The following is a 23,167-nucleotide window of genomic DNA, read 5'->3' as shown; positions in this document are numbered from 1 at the left end:
AGCAAATATTTTGATAAACCTATGAACCAAGCTTAGGTTTGCACCAAGGATGACAATTCCACCTCTTCATAGCTTGTTTCTTTGCATCCTTGCCTTGGACCAAGTCTCTGTAACAAGGCATTTCTCTTTTGGAGGGTATTTCTGACAGAGCTTCTCAAGTCTCTAACTGAAGTGATGACTGTATTAAAGGAGGTATCCAGTCATGGCATTTACCCGTACCATGGGCATTTGGGGACTAGAGTAGCTGGTTAAAATTCAACCTTGCTAGTAATCACCATGGGTATCAGCTGATTCAGTATGCCTGTTACATGCCAAACTAACAGAAGCACCCTGTGAAATATGAAGAACTGTCATTGATACGAAATGCTCTTCAGTACTAGAAATGCTCTTCACACTTACAGTATGTTCAGCAAAGATCCGTTTCCATGGATGCCATCGCTAAATGGGTACTGTTTATTCTTGTTTATCCTTCTGAATGAAGTTCAGTCTGGCACTCAGTAAATTGCATAACATTTAAGCATGTTCAATTAAGCCTGAATACAAATTAATTTGCAAGATCTCTCATGAGTGGAATGCCCCACCTCAAGCTTGCAAGCCAATTATCATATGGTTAATCAGGCGAAATACATTCCGTTAGGCATACAATTCCCCCCCACCCATAATAATTTGCCACTAGTACTATTTACGCTAGCATTTTAATTTTTGTGTGTGGCTGAATTCTGGTTCTGATTGCTTGTACTAGGGAGTCTTTTGCTTCAATGTTTGTTTTCCATCAGTCTGAAGTTATGCAGCAGTGAAACCACTGATTATGGCAGCAATGAAAGGCACAGGAAGAGCTCACTGATTATTTCAACAGTGAAGGGTTGATAGAACCTTTATTCCACAACCCAAAGGCAGTGGTGCTGTTCCAGAGCAAGGTTGTGATCTGAATTACTACAGAGCTCTTCCTTTCTTCCTGGGACTGAAACACTGTTCTGGAACTCTTGTAGGGCTCTCCAAAAACCACATTCCAAATTAGGAGCATGGCTATCATCAGTTAACTCAGAGTTTTCCTGATATTCACTTCCTGTAATCTAGAATCACAATTCTACAAACTGACAGATAGGCTTGTATTCAGGCGCCTCATCTCAGAGAGGCTGGTCTGAGATGATTGACTGCCATCAGCCTTCCATATTACTGGATTAAACACCTTCTATCTTGGCACAACTTAGGCACCTGTTCTCAGGCTGGCCAGAGGTCATGCAGCAGGGTGCAGGTGCAAGCCTCGGGCCCGTGTGTCCTCCTGCATGGCACAAAGGTTCTTGATGGTGAATCAGGGCCTGTGCAAGTAGCACCCACTCACATTACTTGTCTGCCACAAAAAAGGGCAACGGATGTGTAGGAGGGATGTGCACGAACCAGGCTTTGGATGGTTCGATGGTCATGGTGGGTTACTTTTAAGGAGCAGGGAGGGTGCTCATCCCCCCTGCCGTGTTTCCCCCGCCGGCGCTGTCACCAAAACCACTGGTGCGGTGCTGCTGCATACCTACTGGCAACCCGAGTCAGCATTGTACCACCCTCCCTGCTCCTTAAAGGTACCCCCCACCAAACTGTCCAAACACCGGTAAAAGGACCACCGAACCGGTCCGTGCACATCCCTAATGTGTAGGGCCTGCTCAAGTGCATATTAAAGGACTATGTGCTATGTAGGATAGTATGTGTGAGTACAAGATTTGCTCCTCCACTACACTACATATAAACCCCTATGGGCTGGTTCTCACAACCAAAGCAATGTGAGCTGCCTAGCAAATTCCAGATCACTGAGCCATGTGTGCTCCTGCAAAGTGTGTTGTGTGAACCCACGAAAAATTGATGCACAACCTGACACTTAACTGGGACAGTTAATCTTAGATCAGAACTCAGCTTGTTGATCCTGGTTAAATGCCAGGTTTTCCCAGCACGAATCTGGGATCAACTAGGACGTCTGAGTTCACACAACATTCTCTGCAGGAGTGCACATGGCTCAGCGATCTGGGATTTGCTGGTAAGCTCACATTGCTTTGATTGTGAGAACTGGCCCTATATGTTGCATGTGAGCCGGCCCAAGGAATTTGATGGATGTGGTTCTGTCTCTTTATGGATGCTTGTCAACAGTGCACACTGCCATAGCTGACACTGATATAATCAGACTAACCTACAATAGAAACACATAAAGGTTCCTGTAAAACACTTGTAATAACGTTACCTGTCTTTAAGCAAATCAATACTGCCACAGAATTCAGGAAGAGGAAAGCAAAGAAAAGCAGCTGAACTTCCCAAGGAATGAGGGCTAGGATCAAGACGCAGTGCTTCTCCTTTAGTAATGTGAAAATCTTACAGAAATAATACTGAATTCAGATATCGACCAGCCCCATATGCACTGATTAACTGTCCACCAGCTAGTAGACAGTCTTTAAGCAAATAAAAGGAGGACACACTGGACAGATCCTCCAGGAACATCTTCCAAAAACTGTACCTAAAAGAATGAACATTGTGCAAGACCAAATTCATACTCTCATGCCCATTGCTGGTAAAGTAATTTTTTTTATGTTGGCAAATATGTGAATACAACAGAACAGTTTTCTTCCTGTAACATTTTGGGTCCTGTACATGGTCCGTATATAGCAGAATGAATATATTACAGCTAACATTTCTATCTTATTTCTTATGTTCCAGGTAACCACTGTCTATGGTGTATTAAAACTTGAATATTCTACTTATTGCAAAATATCCTGCATTATGTAGGTTTCCACTTTAAATTAAAAAAGACTGTTTCTGTTTCAGTTGTTGTAAATTTAAAATACAGGTATACAGTACTAAAATGATCCATTTCAAGTCTTTAATATAAAAATATCAGCACAAAACTCCTTTTCAAATTCTGTTTATTGTGAACAACCCAAACGTCTGTTTAACTATCAGCTGTATTATATCAATAGACTCTGTATCCCTATAGTTGCTTGCTTGCATCCCTTTTAGTTTTTTTTTTAATGTGATAAGAAAGGCTAAGTAAGAAAAAAGTATTCAAAGGGTTAACTTGTTCAGAATAACAATAAATTAAACTTTTTTCCACATCTTCTTCAGTTCAAAATCCAGCTTTGAGACTGAGGAAGGCTCCCAAATCGCATCAAGGAATTAAGAGTGGTCCTTTTAACCAGTAGCAGTTTGATTACCAATGACCCGGAGGATCTCTTTATGAATGCTTGGCTCTTGAGTGTTTATACTTGTATCACCTACTTGGCCATCTTCATAGCTAAAAAAAAGTGTACAGAAGAGAAATATTTAATATTTTGAAAGTTTCCACATTATGACAAATAGCCTGATCTTCTATCCTGTATATGGTTTGTGCTGGGCTGGAGAGTTGGGCCAGATTCCTGACATGATAATTTACTGCAGTGAGGCAGGAAAGATGAAAGTCAAGGTGTTACTACAGCATGGAGCTGTAGTAGCCTTGTGCCTTTGCTGCCTCCCACTGTTCTTAACAGTAGAGCAAGAAATGCTAGTGTTTTCCATATGCATGTGTTGGGCAATGGTTTTACAATGTCAGGGGGTTCAGACGAAGAGCTCTGTGGATCAGGCATTGGTTCCCTGCGAGTGCACAGGGCATGCTGCAGAGACCCCTGAGCCGGGAGGCTGTTTTTCAGCCTCCCGGCCAGGGGTCTACTCATGACTAGCCGCGGTGTGGAGCCACGGCAACTCACGAGCAAAAAACTGGGTTTGCGGAGTGCTCACTACGCGAACCCAGTTTAAGGGGAGGGTTACTTTGGCCTGTGAGCCCGGTAGTTTAGACGGTCAGGTGAAATCGGGCTAGGCTCTCCTAGCCTGATTTCGCCTGATCGCTGGAATAGCCTCAAGGACTTGCAGATAGGTTGGTTTCCCTCAGTCTGGGCAACTCATCACTGGTCACCTGGTCTTTTCCTGGTCTGGCCACTCCATCATCACTGGCAGAGGCCACCTCTGCATCTCCAGACTTCTGGCTTCCAGCTCATCTGTCTCCAGCCTGCCTGTCTCTGTCCTGCCTTCAGCCCTCTCTTGGCCCAAGTGCATGGCAAACAGACAGACAGGAAGTTTATTTGGGCTAAACACTAAATATTAGCTTTCCTGGGGAGAAGGTCTGTTTGCCCAAAACTTTTATATTATGAAGACTGCCCTACTGTACCCAACTGTTGGAAACATCATTCTAGAAGAACTACCTGATAATGCAAGTTTCTTTTCCCTTTGTTCCCAACTTCTACTGCTTCCCCAGCCTACAGATATATGCACTTAGTTGCAGAGTAACTGACTGTGGCAGCGGGCCAGATCCTAACCAATGGCTTCTAATCTTTTAATATGGAGGAAGCCCACTGGACTAGTGTGCCAAGGAACTATAGCAGTTCTGCTACAGAAGTCCTGCACATTGTATACAAATGTGGGGCTGGTTAAACTTCTCAGGCCTCAGAGTTGCTCTACATGAACTAAGTGTGTCTCCTAAAATATATCATGCCATCCACACCTGATTGTGTGAACTGCCTTAACCTGCGCACACATGTGACCCTCCCATGTGATTTCAAGGGGACAACAACTCTATTGACTGAATCAGCCTGTTGTTTGAATACCATAGACCTAAAGTGGTTAGATCTGCTATGAAGGTTTAGGTGAAACCAAAAGCATAGTTAAAAAAAAAAAAGCTAGCCACAAAAGAAAATGTGGTGAACAGAAGAAAATCCCAACTCTTTGAATGAGGGTAAATGGTAGGCAGCACCTTTTTTGCTGTTTTGTTTCTGTAGTCATCAAAAAAGTAATAAAACTCACAAAGCAGCAACATTGGGACACTGTACAGCTGAAATCTTTCTCTACTTACACAAAGAAAAATCTTGTACACACGTGGTCGGTATTTGGAACTACCCATATCTCTCCATGTTTGTGCAGATCAGGTGAAGTTATCACTACAGGGAAGTGAGAACATTTGCATACTTAGTGGACAAATAATGTGATATTTTAGAAATAAATTTTTATCATAAGAGTTCACATGCCCCTTGGTCTTTGGGTTGTAATGGTGTTGGTTGCCAGTAGGAGGAAAAAATTTCAGATTACACCTTTTGATAATTATTTCAACAGTTGCTGCCAAGTGTCTTATAGGCCAGCATTCAGGGCTTGGCTAATTATATATCAATCAGTTTCCCTAAAGACTAGAAGTTCATTACATACCAAATGGAGACTAAATACAAAGTTGCCTACTAAACAGAAAACCAAGCAAACACATTGACTTGGTAATTGGGGTGTGCATGGAACCGGCTGGTCTGGTTCGATTTGATTCTGGGTTAGAGTCTGCTCTGAACTGGAACAGGCCAGTTCAATCCGGCACCCTCTCGAACCGCCCCCCCCCCCCCGGTTTGGTCCGGTCGAGGGATGGTGTTGGTGGTGCTTCACGAACTTTTTAAATTTTTATTTTTTTTTTTTAAAACCCTAATCCCTCTGGGGGTGTTCTCCAAGGCGGTGGCGGCGGGGGGTCCGCAGAGGTTCCCTCTCCCCCCGCTGGCCTCCCTTCTGTTCAAAACCGGCCCATTTGGCTTTTCTTTGGTGCATTCAGGCCTTTCCCCCTGGTGTCTTGGCCATTTTGGAGGCCGCCATGCCTGCACAATGGGCCTCTGCTTGGCCAGGCACAGTGGCCTCCTCCCCACCACCTCAGAGAACACCCCCACATGGGGTACGTTTTTAAAAAAATAACAAGAAACCAGTCATGAACCTCCCAAATGGACCGGGGGAGGGGTTGGTCCGGGGTTCAACTGAACAGCGGGTGGTCATCAAACATGTTCAGCGTCAAACCTGTTTGCACATCCCTACTTGGCAAGTCTGGTGTAATCTGGTTTCCTTTTATTAACTTATAAAATAAGTGACTGTGTAGAGACTTGTCCTCTTATAGGGGTGTGGCAAGGTTAAAGTGGGCCCTGGGACAAAAGTAAAGATGTCTGCCCCATCCCCCAGTCTTCCCTGCAATTGAAGTGTAAGGGCATGGTAAACAACAAAACTTTCTTGGCACACCCTTTCTCTCACTCCTATGTGAATCATATCGCATACTCCCTGTGCATATCAACACTTTCACAAACACACTTGTACAAATGCATTTCCCTGGTTCAATTAAAAAAAAATTTTTTTTACACCTTCTGCCTACATATATACCTCCTAGAGAGGGCTCATCTTGCTTGAAACTGAGATGAGTCCTCCAATCAAGATCCAACAGCATGGGAGTGGGGGAATGAAGAACAGGATGTTGTCCAGCCCCTCCCTCAGGGACTCAGGGCCATTTGCCATTTAATTATGTGATTATAGTTACATCTTGCCCTCTTTGTACATTACCCAAGAGGATGATATGGGAGTGGGATTGCATACCCCAGACTATTATGAATTCATGATCACGTCTGAAGAGGGCACCAATGTGTACAGCCATATGCACAGAGACTCCCTCCGCACAATTGGGAATGCTGCTTTGTCAGGGTTCCTGACCATGGAGAGTTTCTTTTGCACATACAGTTGTACATATCTTGCTTGCAGAATAAGCACATAGGTGCTAGTGAGCCAAGTTTGCTTAACTGTGCTAAAACCAGAGATTTGTCTGAGAGCACTAGGGCATGCCGTGCTCTTGCACATTAAAGTACCTAAGAGAGCGCCTTCTTCGTTATGAGCCCCACCGCCCATTGAGGTCATCTGAAGAGGTCTGTCTCCAGTTACCGCCAACTCGTTTGGTGGCTACATAGAGATGGGCATTCTGGGTTGCTGCCCCGAGATTGTGGAATGCGCTCCCTGCTGAGATACGATCCTCCCCATCTCTGGCAATTTTCAAAAAACACCTGAAAACTCTTCTTTTCACCCAAGCTTTCTCAGCTTCCTAAATTGTGGGGGTTTTAATTTCTAGTTTATTTTAAAATTCAAAACCCGATTTGGGGTTTTTTAATCACTGTAATTGTTTAAATGTTGTTTTTAAATGTTTTTAAATGGTTAATTGTTATATTGTTTTTTAAATTTGTTTTAGCTCTTTACTGTTTTAGTGGTGTGTTTTAATTGTAAACCGCCCTGAGCCATTTTGGAAGGGCAGTATACAAATCAAATCAAATCAAATCAAATCAAATCAATAATAAAGCAAATGAAGCCATGGCTTTGGAAAGAGAAAGAGTGATCTCATGGCACATAGGTACCTTCTTAACTCCTGCCCTCCAGCCTAATATCCAGTATAAATATGTAGGGCCTGAAGAATGAGAAAAAGTGGGAGAAGGGAGAAGGGGACAGCTGACAGATCATTTAACCACTTCAAGGTACGTATTATGATAGCACAGAAGGCTTGAGAAATGGAGGAGGGTACTTCTGCTTTGTGGTGTGGACATGTCAACAGTCCAGTTGCTTCACACCAACTGCAAGAATCAGTTTTCTGACTTGCCTAACAGAAGTTATTCATTTGCTACTTACCTTCACATAAGGCTATGCATTTTAAATTTCGGCTTTGCAAAAACTGAGACTGCTGTCCCTTTTTTTGTGACTGCAAAAGAAAACAAACATTGGGAGAAAATGACATACTAAAAGTTAACAAAAGTGGTCACTTAGCACTATGTTGCATACTAAAAGGACAACAAGATAAAAACATTTTTGAAAAATGGCCCATGAAGGATTTAATGATGGGTCTGCCTCACATATTCATGTTGGAAGCATTTATATACTCCCTGGTCCAAAATACTTTAACATTCCTGGTAATATTGCTTGTAACCGTCAGTTCAAGATCCTGCTCAGTAACAGAGCCAATTTCTTTAAGCATTCTGAGGCTTGAGCAGTTTGCTTGCAAGAATTATATACAGGTGAAACTCGGAAAATTAGAATATCGTGCAAAAGTCCATTAATTTCAGTAATGCAAATTAAAAGGTGAAACTGATATATGAGACAGACGCATTACATGCAAAGCGAGATAAGTCAAGCCTTAATTTGTTATAATTGTGATGATCATGGCGTACAGCTCATGAAAACCCCAAATCCACAATCTCAGAAAATTAGAATATTACATGGAACCAAGAAGACAAGGATTGAAGAATAGAACAATATCGGACCTCTGAAAAGTATACAGTGTACTGTGCTTGATTGGCCAGCAAACTCGCCTGACCTGACCCCATAGAGAATCTATGGGGCATTGCCAAGAGAAGGATGAGAGACATGAGACCAAACAATGCAGAATTGCTGAAGGCCGCTAATGAAGCATCCTGGTCTTCCATAATACCTCATCAGTGCCACAGGCTGATAGCATCCATGCCACGCCGCTTTGAGGCAGTAATTGCTGCAAAAGGGGCCCAAACCAAGTACTGAATACATATGCATGCTTATACTTTTCAGAGGTCCGATATTGTTCTATTCTTCAATCCTTGTCTTCTTGGTTCCATGTAATATTCTAATTTTCTGAGATTGTGGATTTGGGGTTTTCATGAGCTGTACGCCATGATCATCACAATTATAACAAATTAAGGCTTGACTTATCTCGCTTTGCATGTAATGCGTCTGTCTCATATATCAGTTTCACCTTTTAATTTGCATTACTGAAATTAATGGACTTTTGCACGATATTCTAATTTTCCGAGTTTCACCTGTACTTGTTGTCAGACTAGTGGAAGTTTCTAATTAGGATCACATCTGTGACAGTGAATGGGGATTTTCAAAACTCCTTTTGCCTACCAATCATGCATGGAGTATGAACTGCCGTTAGCCCATCCTGCTAACTGGGCAAAGAGAACCTTTTTAAAGTGGATATTCTCTTTATTGAGCAGGGGGAGAGCAACTGGTCCTACCCATCCCCAGCACAGCATCTTTCCAGTGGCTGTTGCTGGTGTCTGTCTTATGTTTCTTTTTTAGATTGTGAGCCCTTTGGGGACAGGGAGCCATTCTATCTATCTATCTATCTATCTATCTATCTATCTATCTATCTATCTATATCTAGGTCAACCTTTGGGAACTTTTGTTGAAAAGCATAGATAAGTATCTGTCGTATTCATATTTGTATCCTGTGGGATTTTATGAATGGTTGTGTCTGTTACTGCAGCATGGATGGCATAGAAATGGACTACAAAAACAACACAGCAGTGACAGGCAGCAGACCATGGGGATGGGGCTGTAGCTCAGTGGTAGAGCATCTGCCTTGTGTGCAAAAGGCCCCAGGTTCACTGTCTGGCATCTCCAGGTAGGGCTGGGAGAGTCCTGTCCAGCTTGGAGAGCCACTGCCAGTCAGTGTAGACCAGGGTTTCTTAACCTTGGGTCCCCAGATATTGGACTACAACTTCCATCATCCCCAGCCATGGTCTTTGTGCAGGGGATGATGGGAGTTGTAGTCCAACACCATCTGGAGGTCTAAGGTTAAGAAAGCCTGGTGTAGATAAAACTGAGTTAGATAGACCAATGGCCTGACTTGGTATAAGGAAGCTTCCTATGTTCCTACCAACAATTTACACAATTATTTGTCACCAAGGAAGTATCTGGATCCCACAGATGTCAATCTGCCATTGATTACCTTCTGGATCCCCCTCCCATGTACTGAAAAGTGCCTTGGGGATATAAATAGAACTTGCATCTAGTATCTGCCTGGAGCTAACTCCTGGTCATAAAATAAAATGTATTTCAGAAATGCTTCATATATTTTACCTGTAACACATTGCTGTTTTTACTGCCCGAAGCAGGCTCATCCTTAGCTGACACTTTCTGCTGTTTCTTGTTCATCCCTAAAGACATTAGATTTACATCAGACACACTAGTGCATAAAATGTCAGATGTTCCACTTCACAGACGTGGAAAGCGCAAGCAGATAGGGATGTCATTGCCAATTCTTCTTTCCAGCAGCCTAAAATGCTGGTCATTTAGCGCCTTCTGTGCTGCTGACTGAGATTCCAGGATGACACCGTTTTCTAAAGCCCAGCTCTGCTCCCGCTAAAGCATTAAACCATGTGCTGAGAATGAGTTGAAACCCTTCTGGAGTTGATGTTAATTGGCATGATGGGGCCATTTGTCGATCAGGCCGTGTTCTTCTACACATTTTGGCCAGCCTTGATAGCCAAGTCAAAATCTGTGGTCACCAAGATGTTGCCCCCTTTCCTTCAGGAAAATGCAGTTAACACTGTAATCCTTGTAATCCTTGATTAATGTTAACATGGAATTAAGCCCCCCACCCCTACCCCCCACGTTGAACAGGACTTTATCATGGGCAGGCATGCAAAGGTTTGCAGCCATAGCCCCTGACATTTTGTTGCACTGCCTTGAGGGGTCAAGGACAATCCCCTACTGCCCTCAGGGGGATTGGTTGGGGATTGTCCCATCAGTTGTGATGGGCTGCAAAATGCCATGGAAACTCAGTGCAACTGCAGGGATGGTCCCTGTTCATCCCACTAGACCCCAGGAGGAAAGGCTGGGGCTTGGAATGGGGACATAGCTCAGTGTTGGAGCATCTGCTTTGTATGTAGAAGGTCCCAGGCACAATCCCTGGCATCTCCAGGTTGGGCTGGGAAGGAGCCTGAAGCCTTGGAGAGCCACTACCAGTCACTGTAGACAATACTGAGCTAGATGGACCAAGGGTCTGACTCAGTAGAAGGCAGCTTATAAGGAAGCTCAGTAGAAGCTTCCTGTGTTCCAATGACTTGTTTTGCGAGTGGGTGGCGAACGGGACCTGAACGCTGCTGCCACCTGCTGCAAAAATGGCCAGCCCTACCTTTCCCCTCTGGGTGGGGCTCCTTTTGCTCAAAGAGATCCTTTGGGTCCCTCCCAACCATGACAAGCTCTTCCCCTTTGCTGCACTGTATAGGGACAATCGCTGCTTCCTCCCCAGTTCCAAACTACTCTATGATTTGCAATGGACTAATCTCATCACCACTGAGTCATCAGAACCAAAACTTGCAAAGTTGTGTCCTAAAATGGCCTAGGGACACCCTCAGGTCTCATGGGCTATGGAGATGGCCAGAGCTTTTAACTGACAACTCTGCCTCTTGTCCTTAGTGATGTGACTTGATTGTAGTTTTGTGTGGTATTTTTCTCCTCTCTGGACACTGTTTCATAGCTTACGGCTATAAGTCACTGCTTATGAGTTTGGGATTTTTCCTCCTCAAGGAAAAATTTTTCCTCCTCAACAGCCTTGTTGTTAGCCTGTCCTTTTGCTAGCCTCCAACAAAGTCTGATATGAGTCTGAAGAAGTCACAATATTATATGTGCCAAGAAAGGAGATAAGACAGCCAGCTTGTTATGAGAAGATGTTGATGCAAAGAGAAAGAGGCTGGAGGTTCAGTAGTCTTCCCTCATGAGCTGTGAGGTCTTAATTCAATACAAGCTGGAATTTACTGCCTAGTCCTTCTTTCTAAGTGTATTGTCCTTGCCATACCTCAACATTTGGAAATGTGAGTCTCTAATGGGGCTACTAAGGGGCCTCGTCTCCTGAGAAACTTTAGGGCTTTGATCTTAAAGCAGTATCGCTTAAGATGTCCCAAAGGGAGTGAGCTCACAACACAGGATCCTCTAGGATGCCATCTCATCAATGGACTGGGGGAATCTGATCACATGAGGTGGGGGGTCTAGGAGACCTGGTCTTGTGGCAGCAAGCATGAATAGTCCCCTTTGCTAAGTAGAGTCCACCCTGGTTTGCATTTGAATGGGAGACAACATGCGAGCACTTTAAGAAATTCCCCTTAGGGGATGGGACCACTTTGGGAAGAACACCTGCATACTTGCATGCAGAAGGTTCCAAGTTCCCTCCCTGACATCTCCAAGATAGGGCTGGAAGAGACTCCTGTCTACAACCTTGGAGAAGCCTCTGTCAATCTGTGTGGACAATACTGAGCTAGATGAATCTTTGCTTTTGAGTTTGAGATTTTTCCTCCTCAAGGGAATAACATCCTTGTTATTAGCCTGTCCTTTTGCTAGCCTCCAACAAAGTCTGATATGAGTCCGATATGATCTGGACCAATGGTCTGAGCAGCTTTCTATGTTCTTAGTACACTGAGGATGTCCTTAGTCCAAGATCTCCATTCCAGCTTCTGCAATTCATGGTGGAACTTTGATGAAGTGCATTGGAGTGATTGATGAAACAGATCCAACACTCACCCCTAGCGTGAAGCAGTCCTTGGGAAAAGGTGTGTGGTGACACAGATTTTATCCCATCAGCATTGCATCTTTCTTTCTACTGACTGTGCATCTCCTAGTATTGTCCACATCTGCCATGGAGATGGGCAGAGGGATCTAGACAGACTATGCATGAGAAACCTGAGATTTGTGGATCTCAGGAGTTTTGGTTGGGATCACTTGTCAGGTTAATCTGCTGCTGAACTTGAACCTAGGGCAATTAAACACATTATCAAGCAACAAATCCAGGTTGCCCCCAAGTGTACACTCAGCAGAGAGTTGCTGTCAATCCCATCTCTCTGAGGACAGTATCTGTATGCTCTCAAACATTTGATAGTCACATACACATTTTGTATGTGTGTTTAGGAATTAACCTAAAAACATGATGTTTTTAGCCAAAGCACCTCTACTCATCAGGGAATTACAGAACAGCTGGAAAGTTCCTGGCCAAGTGAATCCCTTTACTTTCCCCTCCCTTGTCTGCTTTCAAGCCCTGACCAGCTGACCTCCACCTTTATTCCTTGCAAATATCCTCTTTCCGCCTCCCGCTGTCTTCTCTGCAACAACAATGCTTGAACAACAATGCTTGCGTTGCTCTTTGGACAGTGCCACTGTCTTGCTCTTGTCTGCCTGCCTGCCCTTTGAACTTGCTCCTGCCCCAACTGGCCTCCTCTTCCTTCTCCGCAGCCCCAACTTTCATAAAGACTTCACTAGCGGAAGACCTTGGTTGCCTACATGGACCAAAAAGCCTCTGGAGAGAAATCTTGGACAAAACCGATCTGGACAAAACTCAAGCCTCATTAAGACATTACACCATGCATGCATACTGTTTGTACAATGTACATGTTTGTGTGTCAATGACTGTACATGTGCTCACTGTAAAAGTGAACCTGGGTGCAGGTCCCTTCAAATGCAGGCTACAGAGAGGATGTGTACGTGCACGTGCTGAACAGAGATGTGTGAATAACTGTACGTGCATACAGAGAGACCTGCAGGTGGTGGGACAAAGTGAGAGGCTAGGCGGCTACCCACCCCTAAATTTTCCTCTGCCCCCCAAATTATTAACAAATGAATACGTTTTAAATAACTGAATGTTGCTTGCATGTTGTCTTTAAAAGGCCAGATAAGCTTCACCCTACTTTTTTTTTGCCGCCCCTATTAAACCTTTAGTTTATCTATGGACCTGCATGCAGATCTGGACATGCATGCTCTGTACACAGGTTATTCATGTGCTGAATAGAACATGTGAATAGGGCTTTGCTCTAGGGCAGTTTAGAAGTCCTCCTCCCAGGTAAGCAAAGTTGTGGAGTGGGAAGTGGGATTATGCCTGTTGACCCCACTTGACATCCACCTCCTTCTAGCTCCCTCCTCCTGATATGTTAAGTATAATATCTGAAAGAGAAGTCTATACAATCAGAAGCCCTGCATAACTTGATGTTCTGCTCAACATGCAGAGGTTGGAGGATGGAGCCAGCAGGCATGTACAGTACCTGCTTCCCCCTGCATGAATGTGGGGAGGGCCAACTTGTGAACAGCCTTTGTCTCTCTCCTTTGCACACCTTTGTGTAGACTCCATATTCTGAACTTGCCTAAGCCTAGGCTCAGGTCCTGCAGCCAAATGCCACTCTTGTCCTGACTGAAGATCCCTCCTCCCCAGAAATCCATCCGCACCCAAGTGCTCAAAGCCTACAAGTTATAGCCAACAAAGGTGCTGCAGGTTGTTCAACACTGAAGCAGTGAGCTTAAAAATACCTTGAGGCTGTTCTCACATGCAGGCAAAACCGGGCTAACTAAGCCAAGCCTATCTTGCCTGCAGGTGTGAACTGCTGGGATTGCGCCTGATCCCAGTGCCTCCTCAGCGGCACACCCGCTGCCCTCTCAAATGGGGTTAAGGGAGCTAGCACTCCCATTTCCTTGATTGTCTGCCATTCTGGGAGAATGCAGGCCTCCCGGCTAGCATTGGGGGGACCCCCATAATGCACTGCACATTCATGTGGTGCATTATGGGAGTTCCGGGGGGGGGGGCGCACATCCTGGTACCCTGACCTTCCACACTGCTGGAGAAGGCAGCTGCACATCTGGGTGTGCAATCTCCACGTCCAGCCCAGCAACAATAATTGTCTGCTGGGAAGTAAGCTTTTCCAGGCTTCCTCCCCAAGCCCTTTCTCACAGATGGTGGGAAAGGGCTCACTCTCTATTATGACACCCTACACATTTAGAGTGATTTATAAATATCACCTGAGTAACCAAAAGATATGCTTGACAATGGACTAAGGTAGATCCCACTTCCAAACATTGCACCATGGAGCTGCAATAAAAAAACAGAAGTAAAAAAAGCTTGTAACCGATTCTTAATTATTTTACATTTTACAAAATAAGACCATGGAGCATATGTCTCTCACTCCTAACTCTAGGATTTATAAAGTCTCCACCAAGATAAGAGCAGCAAAGTTACATGCTAGATTAATTTTTCTCTACTGCACATCCTCCTGAGTGCTATGAAAACTAAGCAAAGCATAGCCGTATGACACAGGCCATTCAAACTGACGTTATCTACAGTAAAGTGCTTTTAATCTTAAGCTGTTATATAAGAGGCAAAAAGTATCTTTGTGACACTTGGAAAAGGAGTGCTACAGGTTCAAATTTTGGTTGCTTATTGACAGGGCAGAATTTCACATGACCCACAGTTATGTGGATTCCCCCCTGATGGTCTTTAACCCCCTCACTCCCAAACCCTCCCCACCCAGGTTGTGGTGGAGACTTGTATCTTTCCCCCATGAGACAAAAATAAGCTGTAATGGGAAATTTTGATAAGAAAAACAGCCCATAGGGAAATAAACACATACACTTCAACTTCTGCTCCAGATTACCACTTCTCACAGTCGCTTTGGTTAACACCAAGGCGTTACTTTGGTAAACCCCTCAATGGAGCCCTCGTGGTCAAGCCTCTTTGTAACCATGAGGACTAAAGACTTATTATCTGAAAGTCAGAACTGTTTGGCGGGGCTCCCTGCTGTCATTGCAGAACTCCACTAGAGATCCAAAATGTCTGTTAGATGTCACCTCACCACTCTCTCCTCCTTCTCTTTATCTTTTACTAGGTGAGAATAGGCTGCATGTTTATTTTATGTATGTACGTATGTATGTATGTATGTACATTTCTTTCCATCCTATACAAAAAGGTCCCAGGGCGGTTCACAATATAAAACCAATTAAAACATTAACATGATTAAAACTATTTAAAATACAATAAAAACTCTAAAACCAAAGCTTCAAAACTATAAACTAAAAGCCTGACTAAATAGGCATGTCTTTAGGCCCTTCGTAAAAAATATTCAGAGAAGGGGAAACTCTAATTTTGTTAGGAAGTGCGTTCCAGAGTCCTGGGGCAACTCTAGAAAAGGCTCAGTTTCGAGTTGCCACCAACCGTGCCGGACCTCTTAACAGGCGGTGGGGCTGATTAAGAAGAAGGCACTCTCTTAACTACCTCGAAACCAAGCCGTTCTATGTTGCTTTATGTTAGCTCTGGAGGGAGCGTGCACACACACATGCACACACACACCTTTTGTGGATTCACTTTAAAATGGACCCTTTTTCCTTTCATGTTTCCTTTCATATACCCAGAATGTTGGGGGCAATATGCTAAATCATTGTAAACCACTTAGAGAGCTCCGGCTATAAAGCGGTATATAAATGTAAGTGCTATTGCTATTGCTATTAAACTAGGTTCTTCAGTGGCACAGATGCTTCTGGGAAGTGGAGGTTTTTTACCCTGAGGCTGCAGCCATGGTTGCAAAAAATGCATTTCCAGAAGCACCCACACCACTCAAGGACAGACATGAAAGTGTTCTTCCCACCCAGCCCCCAGCCCCGGCCACCCTTACCCTCAGTGGTTCGGGTTCTTCTGGGAAATGTATTTTTTCCTAAGATAGCCTCAGAAAAAAATCCATTTCCCAGAAGCACTTGTGTGACTCAAAGACCTACTTTCATGAAAGGAAAAAAGGTTTATATGTGTGCTCCCCTGAGAGCAAAGATAAAGCAACATACAACCCTTCCTTGTGCTTTTCTTCAGTAAAAGGTAACAAGGAAAAGGAGAAGAAGGGGGAAGCAATGCAGGGGGCGTTCTGACAGACATGTCCAATTCCCAACACAACACACATGACATGACAGCTGGGAGGGGCCAACATGCCCCCTCCCAACAGCCTCACTGCCATGTTGTGTGTTGTCAGAACCCAACCTTTTTGGATATGCACAGGTATAGTGTGTACTCCTCTTTTGCAGCTGTATAAACGAGTGGTCATAACCACTTCCCATGGCAGCAAATTACAGAAACTAATTATATATTGTGTGAAAAAGTACTTTCTTTTGTATGTCCTGCATCTATTCTAAGGAGCAGGAGCAAAACTGATGACATGAAGATTCTGAATACTGCACAGTCATCCCTCTTATTGTTCAGGTATTGTGGAAAATTATAGATCAGACTGCCTACTGCTAACCAAAATGATTCGTTACCAAAACTCCCTGTAGCAAGAACCCTTTATATTTTTCATTCATTCATTCATTCATTCTTTCTTTCTTTACCTGCAGCCTTGTATTGGAAGCAACCACTAAGCCATTCCTCAGGATAGAGTGCCAGTTTTCAATGTGTGACCCACTTAAAAAAAAGAAGAAGAACACACAGAGACACATATAAGTGGAAATCAGTCATGTTATAAAACAAGCAAAACGAAACAGGCAATTTTCTTTGAAATAATGCACCCCAAAGCTTGGTTGGTGAGATTGGAACGACAACATCTTTCAGTACTCACTGAAATGCAAAGGTACTTCCATAGAGAGTTTTAGCAGCTCTGAAATTGGATTCTTTGGCTGGTGGACTACTGAGCAGAAGAAACTGATGGGGAGTGTGCATAAACTTCAATTGCTGAAAAAGAGTAGTTGCATACAGATAAAGCAATATAAATGAGAAGGAAGCAATGAAAAAGAATTAGCAGGTGATAAAAGTGCTCTTAATCACATTAAGAAACTTAAGTTATTTAAAAGTTAACTTAACTTTTAAGTTATTTCTGAGAAATCTTAATAAAGGCAAACTTAAATCAACTATTCATCAGAGTTTTCAAAATATTCCATGTTGGGTGGCTTCACATTTTTTTTAATTCCCCCCCCCCTCAGTTACATCATAGCTGGATTATCTGAAAGTCCCATCATGTGTTAATTCTACTAACCTTTCTCTCAAGACATGTGAGCAGTGTTTGCATATTGCAATATTGCATATTGCATATCTTGTGAAAGATCACCTATTTATAGATAAACTAAAATATGTGTTTATCATTATAGAAGAGCCTAGTGTTTTTAGAACATTGAACTTACCCTGTTCACAGGTAGCTTCACAATATGTGATCTATTACTTGAAATGACCCTGAAATAAAGAAATACATGAAATGAAACAAATACCTTCATTTCATTTGCCTTGAGCCCACGCAGTTGATTCAAACTAGGGGTGTGGATGGACTGCAGTTCAGTCTGTGGTCCGAATTTGGACCATTCTGCAGTCTGGTGAAATGGTTTGGTCTAGTTTGGCCGAACCGTGGACCAGTCCAGCAGTTCAAGGAGGCACCAGGGGTGAGCAGCACTCTGTGTGCAGGCTTCACTTTTAAAGATGCCGCTTGCTCCCCTGGCCCCAGTACTGCCTTGAATCGCCGGGCCGGTCCATGCTTCAAAACCAGACCAAACCAAACCGGTTCACCGGACCACAGAACAGTCCAAATTCAGACCATGGCCTGAACTGCAGTCTCTGCATACCCCTAATTCGAACTACCACAAGATGAGAAGTCTTCAACCTGGAGTAGCTTAATTTGTTTTGATGGCTATAGGCTACCTCTTGGCTCAGAAGCAGGATGCCTCTGAATACCAGTTGCAAGGGAGCAATAGCAGAAGAACATAGGAACATACAGGTGAAACTTGGAAAATTAGAATATTGTGCAAAAGTCCATTAATTTCAGTAATGCAAATTAAAAGGTGAAACTGATATATGAGACAGACGCATTACATGCAAAGCGAGATAAGTCAAGCCTTAATTTGTTATAATTGTGATGATCATGGCGTACAGCTCATGAAAACCCCAAATCCACAATCTCAGAAAATTAGAATATTACATGGAACCAAGAAGACAAGGATTGAAGAATAGAACAATATCGGACCTCTGAAAAGTATAAGCATGCATATGTATTCAGTACTTGGTTTGGGCCCCTTTTGCAGCAATTACTGCCTCAATGCGGCGCGGCATGGATGCTATCAGCCTGTGGCACTGATGAGGTATTATGGAAGACCAGGATGCTTCATTAGCGGCCTTCAGCAATTCTGCATTGTTTGGTCTCATGTCTCTCATCCTTCTCTTGGCAATGCCCCATAGATTCTCTATGGGGTCAGGTCAGGCGAGTTTGCTGGCCAATCAAGCACAGTACACTGTATACTTTTCAGAGGTCCGATATTGTTCTATTCTTCAATCCTTGTCTTATTGGTTCCATGTAATATTCTAATTTTCTGGGATTGTGGATTTGGGGTTTTCATGAGCTGTACGCCATGATCATCACAATTATAACAAATTAAGGCTTGACTTATCTCGCTTTGCATGTAATGCGTCTGTCTCATATATCAGTTTCACCTTTTAATTTGCATTACTGAAATTAATGGACTTTTGCACGATATTCTAATTTTCCGAGTTTCACCTGTATGAAGCTGCATTCTATTGAGTCAGACCATTGGTCCATCTAGCTCAGTATTGTCTTTACACAGACTGGCAGTGGCTTCTTCAAGGTTGCAGGCAGGAATCTCTCTCAGCCCTATCTTGGAGATTCCAGAGAGGGAACTTGGAGTCTGCTCTTCCCAGAGTGGCCCCATCCCCTAAGGCGGATATCTTACAGTGTTCACTTTATTTATTTATTTATTTATTTATTCATTCATTCATTCATTCATTCATTCATTTCTATATCACCCAAAACTTGTGTCTCTGGGCGGTTTACAATTAAAATCATTTAAACATTAAAATCATTTAAAACCCAACAAAATCATTTAGTCTCCCATTCAAATGCCACTTGGGCAACCCTGCTTAGTGAAGGGGACCATTTATTTATTTATTTATTTATTTATTTATTTATTTCCCGCTCTTTCTCCAAGGAGCCCAGAGCAGTGTACTACATACTTGAGCTTCTCCTCACAACAACCCTGTGAAGTAGGTTAGGCTGAGAGAGATGTGACTGGCCCAGAGTCACCCAGCTAGTTTCATGGCTGAATGGGGATTTGAACTCGGGTCTCCCCGGTCCTAGTCCAGCACTCTAACCACTACCTTGTTAAAAGGTAACCTTGTTACCTTTTACTGAACCATGCTGGCTATCATGCTTGCTACCACAAGACCAGCTCTCCTCCCTTCATCTCCTGCCTGTGGGCTTCCCAGAGGCATCTGGTGGGTTACTGTGGGAAACAGGAAGTTGGACTGGACAGGCCTTCAACCTATCCTATTGTTCAGGTTATTCTGAAGCAGTTCATTGGTATATCTAGTTCAGTATTGTCCACCCTGACTGGTAGTGGCTCTCCAAGGTTTCAGGTTGGAGTCTTTCCCAGATCTACCTGGAAATGCTGCCAGGGATTGAATCTGAGGACCTTCTGCATGAGGTATACGGCAAGAAATTCTGATTTTGGAACTTGGAACTTCGTCCCATGCAGCCACTAATCAGAAGACCCTGTCTTACATACACCCACATCTTCTGTGCATTTTAACTGTAAGACACTTCGGAGGCATTTTAGGCTGAAAAATAGGGTGTGGATTTAACAAATAAATAAATATCATCAAAATCAGGTCTTTACCATTGCAGAAGCGGATGAGCAAGTGGGTCTTGTTTGTCCATCTGCTTCTTGATTTCTAAATAAGGTGCCTAGGAAACAACAACAGTGTTAATAGTAGCTAGAAGGCATTCTAGAATCAGACCAAAGCTGGGGTGAATTCAGGTAACTCTACCCCACTAAAAAGCTGCAGCACTATCCACCAAGAATTTCACCTTGGGCAGACTTCACTATCAGTTATTAGCCAATGCTGGTTCTAATATCTTTGCGGATTTCCCCCACCTACCCCCCCCCAGCAAAACTGTTGAGCAGAGAAAGGAAACAAACACATTCATGGAGAGTGATGAAACACAGCCTTTTGCCCCACCCCCATTTGGGGGGGAGGGGAGACTTAGTGATGGTAGCTGCACAGGTGTGGTCAGACAACTGAATTGTATGTCTATTGGACAGACTTTTTTCAGTGAACTACTATGCATTTTTGCTTTCCAGACTCCCAGACATATGGTAACCACCATGGGATATGGATAAGTGTACAATAGCCCTATCCAGGGATTAGAAAATCATGGATTCTGTACCCAGGTACCGTGCCCACAGGAGTGTACCAGAAAGCCCTGTGCCAATGCCCTCTTACACGATGTCCCCTGCTCTCCATGGACAGAACATTTGTCTTCATAGACAAGGGGGTTATTCTCACGATGGAGAGAAACCGGGCTAAGGGAGCCCAGCCCGGTTTCCCTCCACTGAGAGAACCACCGGGCTCATAGGAGAGCCCAGTGGTTCCATGGTAACTAAGAACCCTCGCCTAAGATAGTGTGATAGTGATAGTGTGCCGCCGCAGCGTGGCTGCATGCCGCACCACGGCGACACACAAGTAGACCCGACTGGGAGGCAACAACAAACCTTCTGGTTTCGGTCGTCCCCCCCAGAATGCCCCGCGCACTTGTGTGAGGCATCCTGGGACTTCCGGGGGCCGAGTGGCCCCCAATCCCTGCCGCCCCTACTGGCTCTGTGATGGAGCTGGTAGTCGTGTGGGCCCAGGGATGGCTCCCTGCTTGTCTGCAGGGAGAGTGGGCTAAGCCCGCTCTCCTCGCAGAGCCTGGTAAGTCTCTACACATTGATTGTGTGTAGAGCCTCAAACACTGTTATGCTGGCCTTTGACCATAATAAAGATTGATTGATTGATTGGCCAACACTGTACTCAGGGAGAGATCCTTCCCATGACTGAGAACACTGAGCACCCAGTTTGTCTTCAGTGAATGCCAAGACAACATTTTTAGCTATTAGTACACAACCTGAAAAGGCCTATCAAAATGCAGCTTGAACTCAGTTATCCAGAAGGCACGCAATATAAAACTCCGAAGTCCCTCCATTTAAGTAAGTAAGGTTTCAGTCACAAAGCCATCATCATACTAGATTGTCACAAAATCAATGCTTCTTCCTTTGGAAGGAGTAAAGCTTGGCTGTGACTGTGCATTAAAAACATTGTAAATAAAAATGCAGCACACAGTAGGTGATCAATGCTCAGTTGCACTGATAATGGGGACAACCAACCCATTCCTATTCCTGAGCAGCCCCCATTAAAATTAAGAGCTTTTGTGTAACTCCTGATCATTTCGATGGGGCCATTCCAGCTTTATGAGCTTGTATTCTGGTTTATTGATTTTATGGTGTAGCTTGCAGGACTCTCTGTTATTTTGATGGTTTTTTCTTGCAGACCCCTAGTAAAAACAACTATATGAACAATGTTGCAAACCTATAAAAAGAGATACCTTACTAACAGTCAATGAGCTCATTTCCTACCTGTGTCATTTCTCGTATTGAAGTAATACTATCCAGTGCTTTCATGACTCGGTCATAATTCTTCTTCTATGGTGAAACAAATGAATATATATCTATATCTTCAGAGCACTTTTTAACATTGTACCCACCCAGTACAGAAATCCTTGCACCACATCCTGCTCAAACCATCCCTGATTATTGGTCACTGTGGTTGGAGTTGATAGGTGTTGTAGTCCAACAACAGGTGGGGGGGGGAGTTGTGTACACTTTGTGTACATACAACATAATTATCTTCTATAATAAAGACCTCATATTTCTGCAACTCTTCTGGTTTCCTCCTCCTGAACTACTTTGCTGGTGTACTTGGGAGAGACAGTTAGAAAGCTGTTTCTAACATTGTACTGTAGTACAGTGTGGGACACTGTAGTAGACTGTGTTTGGGAACCTGAGACCTTTCAATGTGGGATAGAGCCTCATAATGCCTCTTTTCCCTAGGAACTTCATGTAGGAATATCACTGCTTTCTCCTGCTTTAGGGAGCCATCACTGCCACTGTGACATCGGCAATCATTACTCCAATCTCCACCTTCACCTCACATCTATTTGTATGCCTAGCAACCAACATTCCTTATATAAAGACAGGGGCAAAAACTGTCATGCTTAATAGGCTTAGAGATAAATCAATATTCTGGTCGTTTGTTGCATACTTCCCTACCTATAAGTAACAGACACAAACAGGTTTAGAGAGGGGCTAAATCTTAGTGGCAGAGCACAATCTTTTCATATATAAGGTCTCAGTTCAATTTATCGGGATGATAAAGACCTCTACATTTATTATTTCTTATTTCTTACATTTCTATACCACCCCATACAAAAAAGTCCCTGGGCAGTGTACAGTCTAAAAAATCATTAAAACATTGAGACAATTAAAACAATTTAAAAAATACAGATAAAGATGCTAAAACCCAAAGCTTTAAAACTATAAACTAAAAGCCTGACTAAACAGGTATGTTTTCAGGTCCTTCTTAAAAAAAAACATTCAGAGAAGGTGAAACTTTAATTTCATTAGGAAGCGTGTTGGAGAGTCTGATACATCAGATATCTCTGAGATCTGTGTCCCCAAGAAGCTCGGCTGAGGCACAGGTATATGGTCAGTATCCTCTGCATGAAGACTGATGCAAAGAACTCATCCAGCTTCTCTGCAATCACCATATCCTCCTTAAGAATCTCTTTCATTCTCTCATCATCTAACAGTCCAACCATCTCCCTGGCAGGTTTCCTGCTTCTGCAGTATTTAAACAAGTTTTTATTATTCCCCTTGATCCTTTTAGCTAAATGCTCCTCAAACTCTCTTTTCACATCCCTTATTGTCTCCTTTCATTTCTTTTGCCAGGGTTTGTGTTCCTTTCTGTTCTCTTCATTTGGACAGGCCTTCC

General features: G+C 43.5%; 1 protein-coding gene across 2 annotated transcripts in view; it reads right to left on the bottom strand.

The window, feature by feature from the left end:
* Positions 1-2,542: 2,542 nt before the first annotated feature.
* Positions 2,543-23,167, bottom strand: part of PARP8 (poly(ADP-ribose) polymerase family member 8) — a 244,399-nt gene continuing 223,774 nt past the window's right edge. For both annotated transcript variants that reach the window (XM_053300672.1, XM_053300673.1), the window contains 10 exons: positions 21,754-21,819; positions 19,978-20,045; positions 17,485-17,533; positions 16,926-17,038; positions 16,699-16,771; positions 14,356-14,425; positions 9,661-9,737; positions 7,456-7,525; positions 4,856-4,940; positions 2,543-3,268 (listed from right to left, as the gene is read on the bottom strand). In XM_053300672.1, the coding sequence (XP_053156647.1) occupies positions 3,166-3,268; positions 4,856-4,940; positions 7,456-7,525; positions 9,661-9,737; positions 14,356-14,425; positions 16,699-16,771; positions 16,926-17,038; positions 17,485-17,533; positions 19,978-20,045; positions 21,754-21,819 (774 nt within the window). In that variant the 3' untranslated portion in view covers positions 2,543-3,165. The remainder of the gene's footprint in view (positions 3,269-4,855; positions 4,941-7,455; positions 7,526-9,660; positions 9,738-14,355; positions 14,426-16,698; positions 16,772-16,925; positions 17,039-17,484; positions 17,534-19,977; positions 20,046-21,753; positions 21,820-23,167) is intronic.

Source organism: Hemicordylus capensis, chromosome 2 (assembly GCF_027244095.1).
Source record: "Hemicordylus capensis ecotype Gifberg chromosome 2, rHemCap1.1.pri, whole genome shotgun sequence".
NCBI classification, from domain to species: Eukaryota; Metazoa; Chordata; class Lepidosauria; order Squamata; family Cordylidae; genus Hemicordylus; species Hemicordylus capensis.
Note: the sequence above shows the minus strand (reverse complement) of the source record. Positions and strands in the feature narration are given on the sequence as shown.